The sequence below is a fragment of the Marmota flaviventris genome, chromosome 12, assembly GCF_047511675.1.
Source record: "Marmota flaviventris isolate mMarFla1 chromosome 12, mMarFla1.hap1, whole genome shotgun sequence".
NCBI classification, from domain to species: Eukaryota; Metazoa; Chordata; class Mammalia; order Rodentia; family Sciuridae; genus Marmota; species Marmota flaviventris.
The window spans coordinates 98,443,805-98,461,651 of record NC_092509.1 but is presented as its reverse complement, the minus strand read 5'-3'; the positions used below and the strand labels follow the sequence as shown (position 1 = coordinate 98,461,651).

General features: G+C 33.5%; 1 protein-coding gene across 1 annotated transcript in view; it reads left to right on the top strand.

Annotated features, from left to right (window-relative positions):
- The window catches only part of Ralgps2 (Ral GEF with PH domain and SH3 binding motif 2), a 145,170-nt gene that overhangs the window by 111,846 nt on the left and 15,477 nt on the right, over positions 1-17,847 (top strand). The window contains exons 9-14 of the mRNA XM_027934890.2: positions 2,275-2,412; positions 3,853-3,943; positions 8,449-8,516; positions 10,100-10,235; positions 11,166-11,317; positions 15,064-15,118. Coding sequence (XP_027790691.1) covers positions 2,275-2,412; positions 3,853-3,943; positions 8,449-8,516; positions 10,100-10,235; positions 11,166-11,317; positions 15,064-15,118 — 640 coding nt within the window. The remainder of the gene's footprint in view (positions 1-2,274; positions 2,413-3,852; positions 3,944-8,448; positions 8,517-10,099; positions 10,236-11,165; positions 11,318-15,063; positions 15,119-17,847) is intronic.

Genomic DNA, 17,847 nt, shown 5'->3' with positions numbered 1-17,847 from the left:
CAACATGTAGGGCCAAAGTGATGCGCTGAACATAAGGGATACTTCGTAATCTTTTTTGCCCATTTCAAAGTTTTTCACAATTTTTTCTGACCCATGTAAACTTTGATGTGCATCAAATATTACATTAAAATAGAAAATAAAATAAATAAGTATGCTGTTCTGTATTTCTCTTTCAAGATGTTTGTTGAGGGTATATGGGAAGGTTCCTTTCTTGAGGATGGGACCAGATTTGAAGGAAGGGTTGCTTTGATTTTTGTTTTCTTAAACAGGAGAGAACTATGTATGTGTTGGCTCTCGGAAAGGAGCCAGAGAGGAGCAACTAAGAGCAGAGAGAGCAGTGGTATTTGGAAGGAGATAATAGTTATTCACATTCACATTCAAAATCTCAGTTCATATTTAAAAAGAAGACAAGGGGATTCTTCTCTGAGATTGGAGGAAGTCAGAAAGATCCAGGAAGTAGGTCATTTGAAGACATAGGGGAAAATAATATTTCCAGGTGACTTAAAACATTCTATAAAGAGTTACTCAGGGAAGATGAATGGTGCAAAGATGCCAACCTGTTATCTTGCATTAAATACCACCTGTAGTTAAAACATTAACCAGGATTTTCTAAGAGTGCAAGATAGAGCAGCTGGGGCTGGGCTCAGTGGCAGGGCACTTGCTTAGCGTCTGTGAGGCACTGGGTTCAATCCTTAGCACCACAAAAAAATGAAACAAATAAAGGCATGCTGTCCATCTACAACTACAAAAATTAAAAAGAGCAACTGCCTTAAACAAGTTTATAATCTTCAACAGATGAGAAAATGTAAACAACTGAAGAGATTATGTAGTCATAAAAGTTATTAAGAAAATAGTATAAATAATGCATAAGTTTTTAATAGAGTGCAATTGTTTTTTAATACTGGGAATTGAACCTATGGATATTCTACTACTGAGCTATATCCCCATCCCTTTTATTTTTTGAGATCTGGTCTTGCTAAATTGCCTATGCTGGTCATGAACTTTGAATCCTCCTACCTCGCTCCACTGAGCAATGGGATTCATAGGCATGGACCCTCTGCACCCAGTTTAGTATGTTTTGTTTTGTTTTTTTAATTTTTTATTGTTGGTTGTTCAAAACATTACGTAGTTCTTGATATATCATATTTCACACTTTGATTCAAGTGGGTTTGTTTTGTTTTTAATCTAGGCTGCAAGTGAAACTTCTGAGATCTAACTCTGTCACTAACAGGATGCGTGACATTAGATATATCCTTTTAATAACTGTGTTTTTTGGGCTCTTCATCTATAAAAACTAGACAGATTCTAAATATTTCTTGAAATGTGTAAGAAAACTAGAGAATAGTTGGATATGTAAGATTTTGAATGGGCAGAGATGTGTCTAGAAAACACCCAAGGTGGGGGAAAAAACAGGACTTATATAGAGGGCATTAGGTTTTGAAATTTTGGTTGCATTTTCCCTGAAAATTTATGAAAGTGAAATAATAAGGTAAAAGTTAGGGAAGTATATATTTTTTCTCTTCAGGTATAGTTGTCTTACACATTCTACATGTGCATGGTAAACTCTAAGGAAATATTTTTAATGAGTGACCTTCCATGTTTGGGACTAATGAAACCAAATTATTTTGGGATATGTATTATTTTTATTGGTACAGAGAACAAGGAAAGGTGGGAAAGCTAATTTGTATTCGCATAAACACTTTCAGAAATCAAAATGTCGATCTTTGAAACTTAAGACGTTTCTACCTGATGGAGACAATTTTCAAGGTGGTTAAGACCTGGATAATGGTTAAGGTAGGGGTAAAAGACTGATAGTAAATAACTTCCCTATGCAAAGCACTGGCCAGGCTGGCCAAGGTAACTTCTTCAGACCATAAGGAAACTTCAAAAATAGGTAATGGTTGTGTAAATGTAAAAACTGAGGTTCGGACATTGAGATGACTTTCTCTACCACACAACTTAGTCATTGGCAGAGCCTGTTCAGGAGCTCAACTTCTTTCCATTAAGTCCCATCCATGCTGGAGTTTTTAGTTGCAACTTTAAACCATACATAAAAAAGGTTCATAGGAAGACGTTTACAAAGAACATATTACATGCATGTCTGACTCCAACTTTATGGACATACAAGTCCCAGGTGGTCCCATTGTTATTATGTTAATAACAGTATATTCTAAGTATGGCATATATTGAAATCTGTAAACTAGCTTCTTCCCTCCCTCACTCTGTCATGCTTTTCCAAGCTAGCATATCAATGTGTCCAAAATTTTGTTTCAGGTATCTATTTGTCAGATTTAACATACATTGATTCGGCATACCCATCAACTGGCAGCATTCTAGAAAATGAGCAAAGATCAAATTTAATGAATAACATCCTTCGAATAATTTCTGATTTACAGCAGTCCTGTGAATATGGTAAGTTTCTGGGGAACAGTTCTGTCTAAGCCCGTACTGTGCTGTGATTCCATTGATTCACTGACACATTGATGACCACTTCTCATGCAGCAGGGAGCATCAAGTTCTCATCTCCACTATAACATAAAGGAAAATAAGAGTTCTTTTGTTTGTTCATTTACTATGTAACCACTTCCATATTCACCCCAGCATTGAACCCAGGGATGCCTTACAAATGAGCTATTCCCCCTGTCCTTTTTAAGATTGTTCTTAAAGAATTGGAGAATTTAGTGTTTGATCTTTCATTTTTTAAATCTTTTTGCTTTTCTGCTAACAAAGCACAGGGGCAATAAGTAATATTACCACTTCACAGTTATTCTAGCCCTTTATGAAAATTCATAAAATTATTTTCTATTATCTTGATCTCATTTGCTCTCTGCAATCTATAAATAGTTGATATGTTTCCCAATTAGGAAAGTAGCTGAGACCATTGTTCCTAATAACAGTTAGGAACTGTTATTATTATTAGCTTTCTTAAGTCAGATATTGAGTAAACAAACAATTTTATTCAAGGTGTATTTTATGGAATGATGTAAGACAGACTAATAATAAATAAGCCTAAATGATTAGAAAAGAGAATTTTTAAAAAATGTTTGAATGTTTTTATTTTGATAGGGAATAAAGTTAGATTGTTGATGCATAATTTTTATGGTATTAAAAATAATGTGTCAGGCTGGGGCTGGGGCTGAGTGGTAAAGCACTGGCCTCGAATGTGTAATGCACTGGTTCCATCCTCAGCACTACATTAAAAAATAATAAAATTGTAAAAGTTTACATTATTTTATTTTAAATAAATGTGTTTTAAAGCTAACTTTGCATATATACATCTATACTTTTAAGAAAACCTCAAAAGCTTCTTAAAAGGGATAGTGGATTGGAGAGAGGGTAATAGGATCTTACTGAAAGTGAAATGATCCTTTATTCTGTTCTTTTTCCCATTTTTGTTTTTAAACATAACACTACATTGTAATGTTAACTTAGTCTTACTTGAAATTTATAATGGGAGTGGGAGACACATTTATAAATGGAAGCCAAGTTTTTTAAAAAGAAAAATAACTGCCTTCACTTTGTGCATTGAGTTGAGGCATTATATGTAAAACAGTGAAGTCTCTGATTATTTTCCATGAAATTTCTCAAATATGTGGGGCTTTGTAATTGGAGCTGTTTTCTATGTAAGCAACGTGCACCTACAACTTTCTAAATTATCTTCGGTACCTCCCACCCAAATTATCTTCAGTTTTATTTTAAATAAAGTTAATCTCAATAATGTCCTTCTAGAATTAATTTTAATTTTGATGCCATATGGACTTAGTTTACCTTTAATTATTTTTCTTAGCTTAATATTGAGAGTTCTCCTTAAGATATACTTTATCTGATAATTACTTATCACCTTTTGCCTAGATATTCCCATGTTGCCTCATGTTCAAAAATACCTGAACTCTGTTCAATATATAGAGGAACTACAAAAATTTGTGGAAGATGATAATTACAAGTAAGTTGATCTTCAGAATGGATTTGTACTTTGCCCTGTTCTCTACACTTCCATCCCCATCTATTTAAATATCTAAATCCCACAATCTAGTGGTATGTTAACAGTGGTAAAGGTGCTTATATTTCTTTTTAATCACTTGGTATGATTGAACCATTATACAAATACCTGATCTGTTCCTTTATTAAAAAGTATTTTATCCTTCTCAAGTTGTAGAGAGCTGAGGTTTAATAATTCAGATTTTCAATTTCTTCCTTTTGCTATCTTCAATCATTGAATCTTAATGGAAATTGATCTTTTAATAGAAAAATTAAACAGTCTACAAAATAGAAAAATCATTCCTTTTTTTTTAGATATTGTTAGGTGGACACAATATCTTTTTTTTCCCAATATTTTTAGTTGTAAATGGACACAATACCTTTATTTTGTTTAGTTTTTTTATGTGGTACTGGAGTTTGAACCCAGTGCCTCATGCATACTAGGCAAGCACTCTACCACTGAGCCACAACCCCAGCTCAACATAATACCTTTATTTTATTTTTATGTGGTGCTGAGGGTCAAACCCAAGTGTCTCATGCATGCTAGGCAAGCCACAACCCTACCCCAAACAGACTCTTTTTAACAGTTATTTTTGGACACATCTTAGAGTTTGTTTCCAGTTTTCATGGATTGAGAGATTATTGAACCTTACCTCTAGATTATTGATGAGTTGCTCCAATATAGACCTTTTCTCTTTATCATTGCAAGTACTTTATGAAAACTTAAAAAACTCCCCTTGCAAAGACCTGATGCCTTTTCTTCTCTCCTTACCATCCACTGTGTTTCCCAAGGATGATTACACTTTTCAGTGATACAACTTTACATCATACCTGCTTTTTAAAGGATGGAAGGATTAAGAGCTTATTTCGATAGCGGCTTCTCATTTTTCCTTTAGCTTCATTTGTTAACTTGAATACATATATATTTTTTTTTCCTTCTTTTTGCCTAGCTCTTTTTTTCTTTTTTAATTTTTCAATAGAGGCAGGATCCAGCTATATTGCCAAGGCTGTTTCTAAATTCCTGGCCTCAAGTGATCCTCCTGTCTCTTGAGTGGGACTGTAAGTGCACATCACTATGCCCAACCTTTGCTTAACTTCATTATGCTAGTTGTTTCAAAGCTTCCAAATTGAATTTCATGTCTTCCACATAAATTTTCACCAATTAAAGGTCATGTTTTTAAATTTTATCAAGTAAAATATGAGGGGTTTTTTTTTTTTTTGGTTTTGTTTTGTTTTTGTTTTTAGTATTGATAAATATTTTTTTAACCTCTTTGAAAATCAGTGATTTTCAACTTCCTTGTTCTGTAGGTTTTAAGAATTTTAAAATTTCTATAGAACAGAATTAGTCCCATTGAAAGCTGAAATTCTGGGTATGTATTAAAAGTATCATTAATGCTCAGAAACACCTTTATTACCATCTTCCCCAACCCCTGTACACACACCATAATACTACTTTTTTTAGTCCCACACCAAATTTCATTTTACAAAAGGCTTTTTTACGTAGTAACTCATTTGAAAATATATGAGGTCAGTTTTTTAAGTCTGGAGTTTGTTTCACAAATCTGTTGTGCTAGGTTGTAAGTTTCTTGAGTTCAATCATCTGTGTCTTTTATTTTTTCCATCTCTCTTTCGTTACTAACATAGAACTTGTGCGTAATAAACACTTAACAATTTGTCCAATGAGCTGTAGAATAGTTGTCTTAAAACTGAAACTTTGAGGGCTGGGGATGTGGCTCAAGCGGTAGCGCGCTCGCCTGGCATGTGTGCGGCCCGGGTTCGATCCTCAGCACCACATACAAACAAAGATGTTGTGTCCGCTGATAACTAAAAAATTTAAATATTAAAAAAAAACTGAAACTTTGAGTATCTATTAAAATTTTCTATCTATCTCAAGAAACCACTAGATTTTTAAAAAGTGGAAATGAATTCTCAGAAAATTTTGCACAGTTATAAAGATGGTAATTTTTTACTGACATCAGTAAAAGTGTGATATTTATTCAAATTTTTATTTTGTTGAAAAGACAGACTTAGCCATTGGCACTATTAAGTAGTTCTGACTGCCCAGAGCTGATGTGTATACCTTCATATTTATAGGAAGCCTGATGCTGTTAACTTTTGTTTTTATGAGTGACCAGAACCAGAACAGCCTTCTCATTATATGAATTTAACAAATATTGATGAAGCATTTGTTATGGTCTGATTACTATGTCAGTTGCTGGGATTATAAAGAAGGATGTTGTTCTTGCCCTCGAGAAGCTCAGTCTAATGCATCTAAAACAGATGATTTCAGAACATTGAAACAGTACTATAGTAGAGCTATGCCCAGGATGCTACAGCAGCATAGATAAGGGGACACCTGACCCAACTTTAAAAGAAAAGTAAAGGGAATAGAAACATGGATAGCTGCAGGAGACAGTGTCACCTAAGGCTGCACTTAACAGGTGAGTGGCAGCACATGGAGGGACAAGAGGTACTCTAGGGATAGAATGAGCAGGAAGATGGGGCAAGAAACTGTTTGCTTAGGGAACTCAGGTCATTTGGTGGTGTTGGGACATCATATGAGAGACCGGAGAAAGGTACATTGTTTTTCTGAAAATCAAATTATATTGCATCAGCTTACTAATTAAATGTTGAGAGTTAAGAGAATTTTAAGAGCCATTAAAATTATTAGTTAAAAATGATTTTTATGATGGAGTATATTTAAGTAAAAATGACTTCATTTACTTAAAGACCTTTGTTTTTCACTACTTCATCTAAATAGCCAGTGTAAGTATACAGATTACATACATATATCTTTTAGTCAGGGTGAAAATCTGTTTAATTTTAATACCAGGCTTTATCTTTTCTTGATGAATTGGCATCACTTAGTTTATGGTGCTTTGATGATATTATAAGCAACAGAGTAGCAGTCACTACTGTGGCCTTTAAGATGCTTCTGCTTTGTATACAGCTGTCATTTATCAGCTCCTACAGATAACAGTGTGATTCGCCAGGAAGCTCCCCTTTGTTCTTTCTGTTCTGGCACTGGGTTAGGAAATTGTGGTTGTTTTGTTTACTTCTTTGTCTTTCACTTACTGTACTGTAAGCTTCAGAGGGCAGGGATACCACATCTGCCTTCTCCCTTTTACATAATACTGCTGAGCACAGTGCCTAACACAAAGCAGGTGTTCAGTAAATATTTGTCAGATGAGTGAATACAGTATAGTTTGTACCTGAATAAACAAACTACCCTAAGAAAAGAAAAGGAGCTGAGAGTTCTGGTTAATCATTCATCTAATTATTATGTTCATTTTACATTGTCAGATATTTGGAATATAATCATATTTAATTCCCTCCCAGGTTATCAAGGAAATAATTACTTAAAATAAGAGCCTACATTAGATTTGTTTATCATTGTGAAATTCCAATCAATAGAATCTAAATAGTCTTTATTAATTTTCAAAGTCTTAGTAATATTAGACTTCATTTATTATAACAAAGCATTTTCTACCATTTTTGGTATTCTGTTTCCCAAAATTGCCTCCACTGATAGAAATCATAACTTCTTCTGCTATGAAATTCAAAACTGGATATATTATCCTAAGTAGAATTCAAAGACATAAAAGGGTTGGGATTATGGCTCAGTGGTAGAGCCTAGAATGTGTGAGGGCCCTGAGTTCAAGCCTCAGCACCACATAAAAAGATAAGTAAATAAAATTATTGTGTCCATCTATAACTAAAAAAATATTTTTAAGACAAAGACTAATAAGAAACTTTATTTAGGACATGGACTTACTAGTAATTTTGCAAACAGCCTTTTTCTTTGTATATTCTTTTGATAAGTTGATGCTAGAAATAATTTGCATCATATATTAAATACTACATGTGAAGATTCTTAATTTAGTGGCACCTTTGGGATGTTAGGGAGACATTTGTGTTTTTAAATATAACATATCGTGGCTGTCATTGTAGCTCAGTGGTAGAATGCTTGCTGAGCTTGTGTGAGGCACTGAGTTTGATCCTCAGCACCACATAAAATAAATAAATAGATAAATAAGTAAATAAAGGTATTAAATCCATTTATAACTAAATTTTTTTAAATTATAAAAATATATATGCATATATATGTATATAACATTTTAATGTTTTTCTTCTCCCTAATATTTCCTGGAATAACTGTAATATAACTTTGGATGAGAGAGATAGGAGTCTAACATCTTAGTTTAGGGTTGCTCTGGAAGAAAAATATGTAGCTCAGACAAATTTATAAAAACATTTTTAGAGGGCTGGGGTTGTAGCTCAGTGGTAGAGCATGTGTGAGACACTAGGTTTGATTCTCAGCACCGCATATAAATAAATAAAATAAAGATCCATTGACAACTGAAAAATATTTTTTAAAAATTGTTTTTTAAGTTTTCTTATGGGAAAATATATTCATATTATGTTGTCAAATGTTAATCATTCCATGTGTTTTGTGTTTTTAAAATTCAGGCTCTCATTGAAGATAGAACCAGGTACAAGCACACCACGTTCTGCTGCTTCCAGGGAAGACTTAGTAGGTTAGTGTGTTGCTTTCTGTCTTTACCAAATAATAAATCAGAATACTTGATAGGAAAGAATAAACCCCAAAGCAAATAAATACTTAGCAATCTTGTAATGCATGAGGGAAAAAAATGCTTTTGGTAATAAAACCCATCAGTCTTTTCTTGTCATTTTTTTTTCCCTTGTTTTTTTTTTTTAATTAAAAAGTTACTTGTATTTTGTCAGTAATACACAAATAAATGTTACATAATCAAGAAAAACAGATACAACAGAAAAAAATAGACAAGAATTTAAGAATATAATATTCTTTTTTTAATTGTTTTTTTAAGTTTACTTGATTACTGGGCCAAGTACCCAAATATAAAAATCCGTCCCTACTTTACCTGTTGCCTTACAATAGGGATATTATTGATACCACAAATAATTTTTTAAAAACATTAAACCACTCACTATTAAGAAATAATTAATAAGAGCCTTTTGTTTGGAGGTGGGGGGGATTCTGGGAGTTGAACCCAAAGCTTTATACCTCCTAGGCAAACACTCCACTTCTGAGCTTTGTCCCCAGCCTGATAAGTACCTTTTTAAGAATTGCCAGTGCAGTCCTTCATACAAGCTTTCTGTTGTGTATTCTAAGAATATTCGAAGTCCCATCTAACATGATGTGAAGAAGTAAGGGAACAAGTTGTGATAGTATCTGGGAGAGAGCACAATCAGTTTGATCTCTTAAATTTGCTTTTTTTTTAATACTTATTTTTTAGTTGTAGTTGGACACAATACCTTTATTTTATTTATTTTTATGTGGTGCTGAGGATCGAACCCAGGGCCTCACACTTTGCTAGATGAGTGCTCTACCACTGAGCCATAACCCCAGCTCTTAAATTTGCTTCTTTAAATTCCTTTCTTAAAAAATTTTACTCATGCATTATAATTATATTTAATAGCAGATTTATTGTGCCGTATTTGAATATATACATAATTCCCTCAATCTCCTTCCCCAGGACCTTCCTTTTCCCTCCCTTCTTTTCTGCCCCTGCCCACCCACTTGTTCTGCTGATCTCCCTTCTATTGTTTTTTATTTCTTTTAATTCTTAAAGTAATATTTCGGAGATCTGTGTGCTTCTGAGTAGTTTTTTATTCCCGTAAACTCAAGCAAAGTGTCAATGAAGGAGTATAATTTCTAACTTGAATGCATTCTAAGAGGAAACTGAAACAATGAGCAAAGAAGCAATGTATAAAAATAAAAAGCACTGAACCTGGGACTCAAGACCTGGGCATTAAGTGCAGATTTTGTCTCTGAGGTGAGATTCCAATCTAATCTCTTCTAATTCTGCTTCTTGCATTGTAAGTGGAGGAATTATTTACACTGCCTCTACTTAGTCCAAGCAAGATGGAAACTAATGGATTTTTATATGGTTTGTGATTCCAAGTTTTAGAATTTAGAAAATAAATATTTCTCATGTTCAAGTCAGTATAGAACTAAAATTATATTAAAATTTATATCTCTGTTTATAAACCAAGGGAATAAAAATAAAGTAATCCTTTGAAACTATTTGAAAATATGAAAATTTCCTCCCCCTCTCTCTTTTAATTGAACCCGTAGGTCCTGAAGTAGGAGCATCACCCCAGAGTGGAAGAAAAAGTGTAGCTGCTGAGGGAGCCTTGCTGCCACAGACACCCCCCTCCCCCCGGAATCTGATTCCACATGGACACAGGAAGTGCCACAGCTTGGGTTATAAGTCAGCATTCTTTATCTTATCTTTCAATTTTTTAAGTTATTTATAGTTGAATTTATTTCCTATTTATTAGTGGAACAGAAAATAATGTCCTTGCATAGTTTTTGGGTTATGGGTTTTTTTGTTTTAATAATACTAGTCTTTCTGATTAAATAAAATATCTTATTTGTCTAAAATAATTTATTTCTTCCATTACCTGAGTCTGGAAATTATCTGTCCCCAACAGTCCCTATATTTTTTTAATATTTTTTTAGTTGTAGATGGACATTATATATTATTTATTTATTTTTATGTGGTGCTGAGGATCGAACCCAGTGCCTCACTCATGAGAGGCAGGCACTGTACCACTGAGCTACTGCCCCAGCCCCCAGTCCCTGCATCTTTGAAGGAGGTGAATGATCATTACAAAGAGCCATCATAAATAAAACTGAGATAGGAGTGTGCCATTAAATCATAATCTTTGTATCAAAACAGTTCTTGTTTTGTCTTAACTAAAATAAATAATAAGGTCTAAAAAATTATTCCTAAATTCACACAAAGGGAAAATAATTTTTTTCTTTGACTTCATTCGTTTTGCAATATTGTTTTTCCAAAAAGGGGACCATGTTCACCTCTGCCATGGTTTTTGTGAAAATTGAATAACTTTTCCCTAAAAATGTTTAACAATTTAATGTACCTTAGGCTCAAGATGGAATTGAAGTATTTTCTAATTATATAGGTAGATATGTCTAGGTTTCCTAAAAAGAAAATTTTTCCTAAACTGTTAGTTTGTAGCTTTTGTGGTAGTATCTGTGCTCATTACTGTGAGAGTTCAGAAATAAGTTCAGGATAACGGGTAAGTCTTGTATGTCCTGAATCTTTACATAAAAGTATTTTTTATATCCTGGATTGGTAACCTAGTAAAAGTTGTGAAATTTTTCTCTTTGTTTCCAGTTTTATCCATAAAATGAACACAGCAGAATTTAAGAGTGCAACGTTCCCAAATGCAGGGCCAAGACATCTGTTAGATGATAGTGTCATGGAGCCCCATGCACCATCTCGAGGCCAAGCTGAAAGTTCTACTCTTTCTAGTGGAATATCAATAGGTAAGAAATATTTCTCTAAAAGGTTTCCAAAGTATATAAAATGAGAATTTAAATAAATTTTAGCTGTAATAAAATTCATTAACACTACCATAAGTAGAGAAAATTTGATTTTAAAAAAAAGTAGCAATTATATACAGGATAAAGGCCATATAATTTGTGATGGTTTTTAAAGTACTGTTTTAGTCCACAAGGGGATGTACTTGAACACTGGTGGGAAAAGAACATAACTGGCTGGATTGGTGAACTGCGTGTGGTTTGTGTTTGGGAATGAAGATGAGGGTAAAATCAAGATGATTCCAAGTTATTCAAATTAAGCAACTGCTTAGATGTTGGTGCTCTTACTAAGGTAGAGAGGACTGGAAGAGCAATCATTTGTAGGTAGTGAGGTGCTTGTGTAGCATGGCCCATTTGGGGGAATCATGAATGATTTGGGACATGTTTAGTTTGTGTAGTGTCAGGTTGTTGAACTACAAATCTGGAGCTCAGTAGTAGTAATGTTGTTTCTGGTGATAGAAGTATGAGAGTTAGTGTATATACAGTATTTCAAGCCATGAAACTTGTTGAGTTCAGTTCACCCAGGGAGAGAGTATAAATAAGAACATTCTTACATTAGGAGGTTAAGTTAATTGTTTTTTTAATGAAAAATTAACTGTCAAAGGAAACTATGAAGGGGAGATCAATGAAGCAGGGAAAAAAACAGTGTCTCACAGAAGAGTCAAGTGCTAATGTAGCAAATATCCAAAGCAAAAAGGAGAACTAAGATGGTGATGATAGCTTTCTGTCACTATACAAATACTTGAGATAAATCAACTTCTAAAGAGAAAGGTATATTTTGACTCACAGCATCGGAGATTTCAGTCCATGATCTATTGACCCTGTTGTTTTGGGCCTGTTGCAAGGCAGTACATAATGGCAGAAACACTTTGCAAGGCAAAACCATTCACCTCATGGCCAGAAGTAAACAAGACCAGGGTCCCACAGTCTGCCTTCAGGGCATGCCCCCAAGTGACCTGAAGACCTCCCACTAGTCCCCACCTCCTAAAGGCTGTATCACCTCCCACAATAATGCCTAATGGAGACTAAGACTTAATATATGTACCTTTGGGGACATTCCACACCTATAATATAGCACATGAGAAAGGGGACTTGACCAGGGGGATTCATCAAGATAAAGGCATTGGCAACCTACAAGAGAATTGCTTCATAGAATGTGGAGGCAAAACCATGGTTGGAGTAGTAGATTTGAAAATGAGAAATAAGGAAACAGCTATTCTGAAGGACCCCAGGAAATGGGGACCACATTGGAAAATGATGTGAGGTTAAAAGAAGATCTGGTTTGTTTTTATTTCCTAAACATTTGTTGATCTTCTGAATCCTCTAACTGAACATTCTTTTTTCATAATTAGAAAATGTACCCATACTATGTTGTTACTATTTTTAAAAAGTAATAAAAGGGGAAAATGTCTTTCTCTCTGATTAGCTACCAGGTTGCTTGAGGGCTCAGCCTGTTATTGTTAATATGATCATCTCATTATTCATGAAAAGCCAATAGAAAGATGCAGATGGAGATTCATTTTCTTGCACATCATGACTTCCTTAGTCCTTCAAAGTTCCAAGCTCTGAAAAGGAAATTGCTTCAGAGCTCTCCAGCACCATTCACCACTTGTTTATCCAATGTTCCCTTTTTGATTAATGCCACTAATTAAATGACAAAATTTTTTTAATAAAAGACAGTTTTAGCACCTGAAATATCTCCTTATTAATGTTCTAAGTTGCTCATGTATAAATATATTTTAAAAATAATTTAAATATTTAAAAAATAATACACAAAATACTTTTGGAAAAAAAGATTTTTTTTGTACGTAAAAGCTAGAATTCAGTATGCCCCATAAAGCAAAAAAATAATTTTTAAAATTACTCCTGTCAGATACATACTATTTGACTTTTTCCCCATCAGACTCTCTTTTTGCCTTTATGGGATTTTTTTTTTTAATTTTTTAATTTTAGTTATTCCAAGATTGTTAAGTAGCTAAACATAAAAAATCATTCTTGTTTGTAAATTAAAGTTATATGGGCATTTTTCTTCCAAAATATTTTCTTTTTTAAAACAAAAGCTTTAGCTTTAACATGAAAAGGAGTAAGTCTGTTACCATAATAGGTATTAATAGGCATACAAAAAAGTGGAGGTTTTAGTTGTAAATTTTATATGCAATAATAGTCTATACCAGTGCGGAGACAACAGCCTCAAACCTTCTCTAATGTGGTGTATGTGTCCTGGATAACCTAAATATTCTTGTTTAGCTAAGGGAAAATGATCCACTCTGAGCTTTATGCTTCTGGAAAAGCTTACATTTTCTACAAATAAGCCATACTAATTATGTTTAAAAGTTTTCAATCTTGACTACATAATGCTGTAAATCAAAAAATAATCTACAAGATCCCACCATCACCACCACCATGTTACCTCTAGTTTCTCATCTTAGCCACATGATATAGAAATTTGTTTAGTGACCTCTGCCGCGCGACCAGCACGCTAGCTTCATACTAGAGGTTCCAAACATAGAAGTTAACTAGTGAGATCAAAATAAAGACACATAAAACTCAATTTACCTTTTTCTTGCCCAGCTAAGAGACGGCTTCTCCTGGCTCCTGCTTCAAGCCACCTGGCGCTAGCGAGGTTTACACAAGAGACCAGCAGGAGAGAGGAAGAAGCACACCAGAGAGTGGGCTTTTATTGGGGAACAAAAAATTCAGGGGAAAATTCCATCCAATGAAGGTCGAGGGGGACAGCATTCCAAGGTCAGGGTCAGTGATTAGTTTCCAGGTCAGTGGTCAGTCACACCCCCACACGGACAAGCCCTTGCACCTGGAAAGGGTGGGGAAGGCTCTGACACAGCTGGTCTGAGCGCCTCACACCCAGTCAGGGAGGTAGACCAATCACATGTGAGAACGGCTTCCCACAGTGATCTTTATCTCAATTCATCCAAAAATGATACGTAATTAACACATGCCAAATATGAGAGTTTAAGTCTCTTGTGGAACCTTGCTTGTAAAAGTTTGATGGACTACTCAACTTGCCATATTAATCATCTTAACTTTTAGAGTCAAAATTACTTTTAAATCAGTCTAAGCTATTGTGGATTCTTCAAATTCATTCCCTCTCAGGTTTTTTTCCAACTAATTTTAAAGTTTCTATTTGAATACCATTTTAACAAATATTCTGGCTAAAGAGGAAATTGTTACATTGTTATAGCACCAAATTTTTGTTTTTATTTTTAATTTAGCAATACTGTTATCTTCAACCTTGTTTCTAAAGACAAAGAAATGGATTTCATTAAGCTTTTTATCCTTTGGGTGGTATGAGTTTTGTTACAAAAAGAAATAAGTATGCCCTGAACTTTTTAGGATTTCATGATTATATTGGTCCTAACTTACGACAGACTTGTAAGAAAAACTTTGTCCTCTGCATTCTCTGATGTAGAGAAATTTGTTTCTTAACATATGAATTTGAACTATAAATAGGTATGCAAAAATATATTATGCTATTTTGTTGTTTTAGGTAGTCTTGTCAACTGCATTCTAATATGTTGCAAAGTAAAATCTAGAGAATAAAGAATTACTATGTGGATGTTTACCCACAATGTGATTGTTGTTTTATAAGCACAGAGAATTTTATTTTTTAAATAAAAATCCAAGTTTGGAAAATAATTCTGATGTTTGAATAATAGAATAACTTTTGATTTTAGGTAGTAGTGATGGTTCTGAACTAAGTGAAGAGACCTCATGGCCTGCTTTTGAAAGGTAAAAGAAAATGTCCATTTGAACTGCTTTGAATTTATTTAAACTATCTTAAATAATATGATAATATTGGGCTGCAGTTGTGGCTCAGCAGTAGAGCGCTTGCCTTACACATGTGAGCCACTGGGTTCAATCCTCAGCACCACATACTTAAACAAAATAAAGGTGTTTTTTTTTTTTTTTTTTAAGTATAATAATATGAATATCCCTAAAGGACTATTTAAGTTGCTTGTTGGTAAAAGAAACAAGAAGTTGGTATTTAAGTCTGAAATTGTAAGTAATGAGATTGATTGTTAATAGTTTTACATGTTTATTGGTATCTTTAGACATATTTGAATATTAAATACATTTAAAATTGAATAGTTTTTAATAATAATAAAATTTCAATAATAACCAGTTATAGTTATCTACTCATATATTCACTTGCACATTCAAAAAATAAAATTATTTCCTTAATTAAGTCTGTGTAATTTTAAGTAATACTAAGGCATTTAGTGTAATGGTCAACTTTATTCACTTTGTCAAGGGCACATTGACTTGGTAAATTTTAAATTGTACTATATATAAAACAGCTTGAAGTTTGAGTTCAAAATTTTAGAGAGTACAGAGTCTATAGTATTTGGTACTGCAATATCAGCTGTGCTCCCTTCTTTCCTTGTTGCTTTAAACTATAAAAACTGTCATCTATGTGGAGTAAATATGTTGTGTTGAACTTTAAATACAAGATTTCCCTGAGAATGTAGCCAGACAGTTTAATAGTTCAAGATTCTTACATATATCTGACCACTTCAGTATTACCATTCTCAGACTCACAGTCCATTTGACTCTTGACCAAAATAATTGCTCTATTTTGTATATAAACTATGCAGCTAAACTTCTAAGCAACATTTAAATTGTGTGTTACTGTCACAGGAAAACTGGAATTGAAAATATTAAATATTCCTTTAGGGATATTCGTATTATTATACTTTTTTTAAAAAAAATACCTTTATGTGTTTACTTATTTAATTCCCTACCAGTGTCTTTTTCATAGAAAACAAATTAATTTTGAATTGATTAACTTCAGGCTTTTTATTTGGGAAATTAGATCCTTATTCCTGATGAAACTTCATAAAGATTTCTCATTATTACATGATAAGATTTTACTTATAAGCCCTATATTTCAAAATACTTGTTAATCTTTTCTTTTCTAATTATCAGTGTTCCCAAGTTGTGTTCTACTTTGGGAATTCTTTTTTTTTTTTAATATTTATTTTTTAGTTGTAGTTGAACACAATAATACCTTTATTTTATTTATTTATTTTTATGTAGTGCTGAGGATCAAACCGAGGGCCTCACACATGCTAGGCGAGTGGTCTACCGCTGAGCCACAACCACAACCCTATTTTGGGAATTCTTAACAGTTTGGTTTTTTTTATTGTTTCTCTTCCCACTTTTACTTTTATTCTCTAAATTTGGGTTTGTCTGAAATGGCAAAAACACAAGAGTTGCCCTTAGTATGCTCTCTGAATTTGTACAAATTGTCTTTCCCTCTAGAAAGAGTATCTTGATTATAAAGTGTATTATTAATTTTTAGATAAAAAGTACTGAGTAAGCCAGGCATGGTGACACAAGCCTATAATCCCAGCAGCTCAGGAGGCTGAGACAGGAGGATCATGAGTTCACAGCCAGCCTCAGCAACTTAACAAGGCACTAAGGAACTCAGCGAGACCTTGTCTATAGATAAAAATACAAAAAAAAAGTGGGGGGGGTGTTACTGGGAATGTGGCTTAGTGATTAAGCACCCCTGGGTTCAATCTCCAGTACCAAAAAAAAAAAAAAAAAAAAAGGTAATGATTAAGAAAATTGTTTCTTAAAACATTGTTTGAGTTATAAGTGAGTACCCTAGGGTGATGGTGTTACTAAACCCTTCTCATCCCAGCAGGTTACCTATGAATGCAGTACTTAATGGTGTTACCTTCACATCTCAAAACATTTTTTCTTTTACAATACATGTTTTCCTTTGCAAAAATGTGCAGCTAAGCTGGGCATGGCAGCACACACCTGTAATCCCAGTGGCTTGGGAGGCTGAGGCAGGAGGATCACGAGTTCAAAGCCAGCCTCAGCAAAAATGAGGCACTAAGCAACTTAGTGAGACCCTGTCTCTAAATAAAAAAATTAAAAAAAAAAAAAAAAAGGTGCAGCTAAAAAAAAAAAGTGACAGTTTTAACTCCTTTTGTCCCATTGTCCTAGATGTGAAATACCTATGGAAACTTAAATATAGTATATGATACAATTGCATAATTATAACAAGAAAAATATAATTAGATTATAATATATATAAGATCTAGATTATTATTTCTAACATTGTTTAATGCACTTATATCAATTTCACTGAAATAGAGAAAAAATGGAACTTAATGGGTTAAATTAGTGGCTCTTGGAACATTTTGTAACTGTAAAATGGGTGATGCCCAGCAAAATTCGGTCATGAAATAATAAGTGAATATAGAAATAAAATTTAAAACATTATGTGTGGATAGGGAACTTGAAAACAGTACCCTGAATTTTAGAATCATTTTCTGTTCTTATTTCCTATAGAGACATCAAATATGTTGTTGCTTAAGATACTAAAACTTTGTCTTTTGTTTTAAATATCATTTGTCATTAATGCTGCTTATAGCTTTTCCCAGGCAGAGTAGTATCAGTGTTTCAGTGTGTTTGTATTTATTTCCTTTGTTAAGTATGAGGTG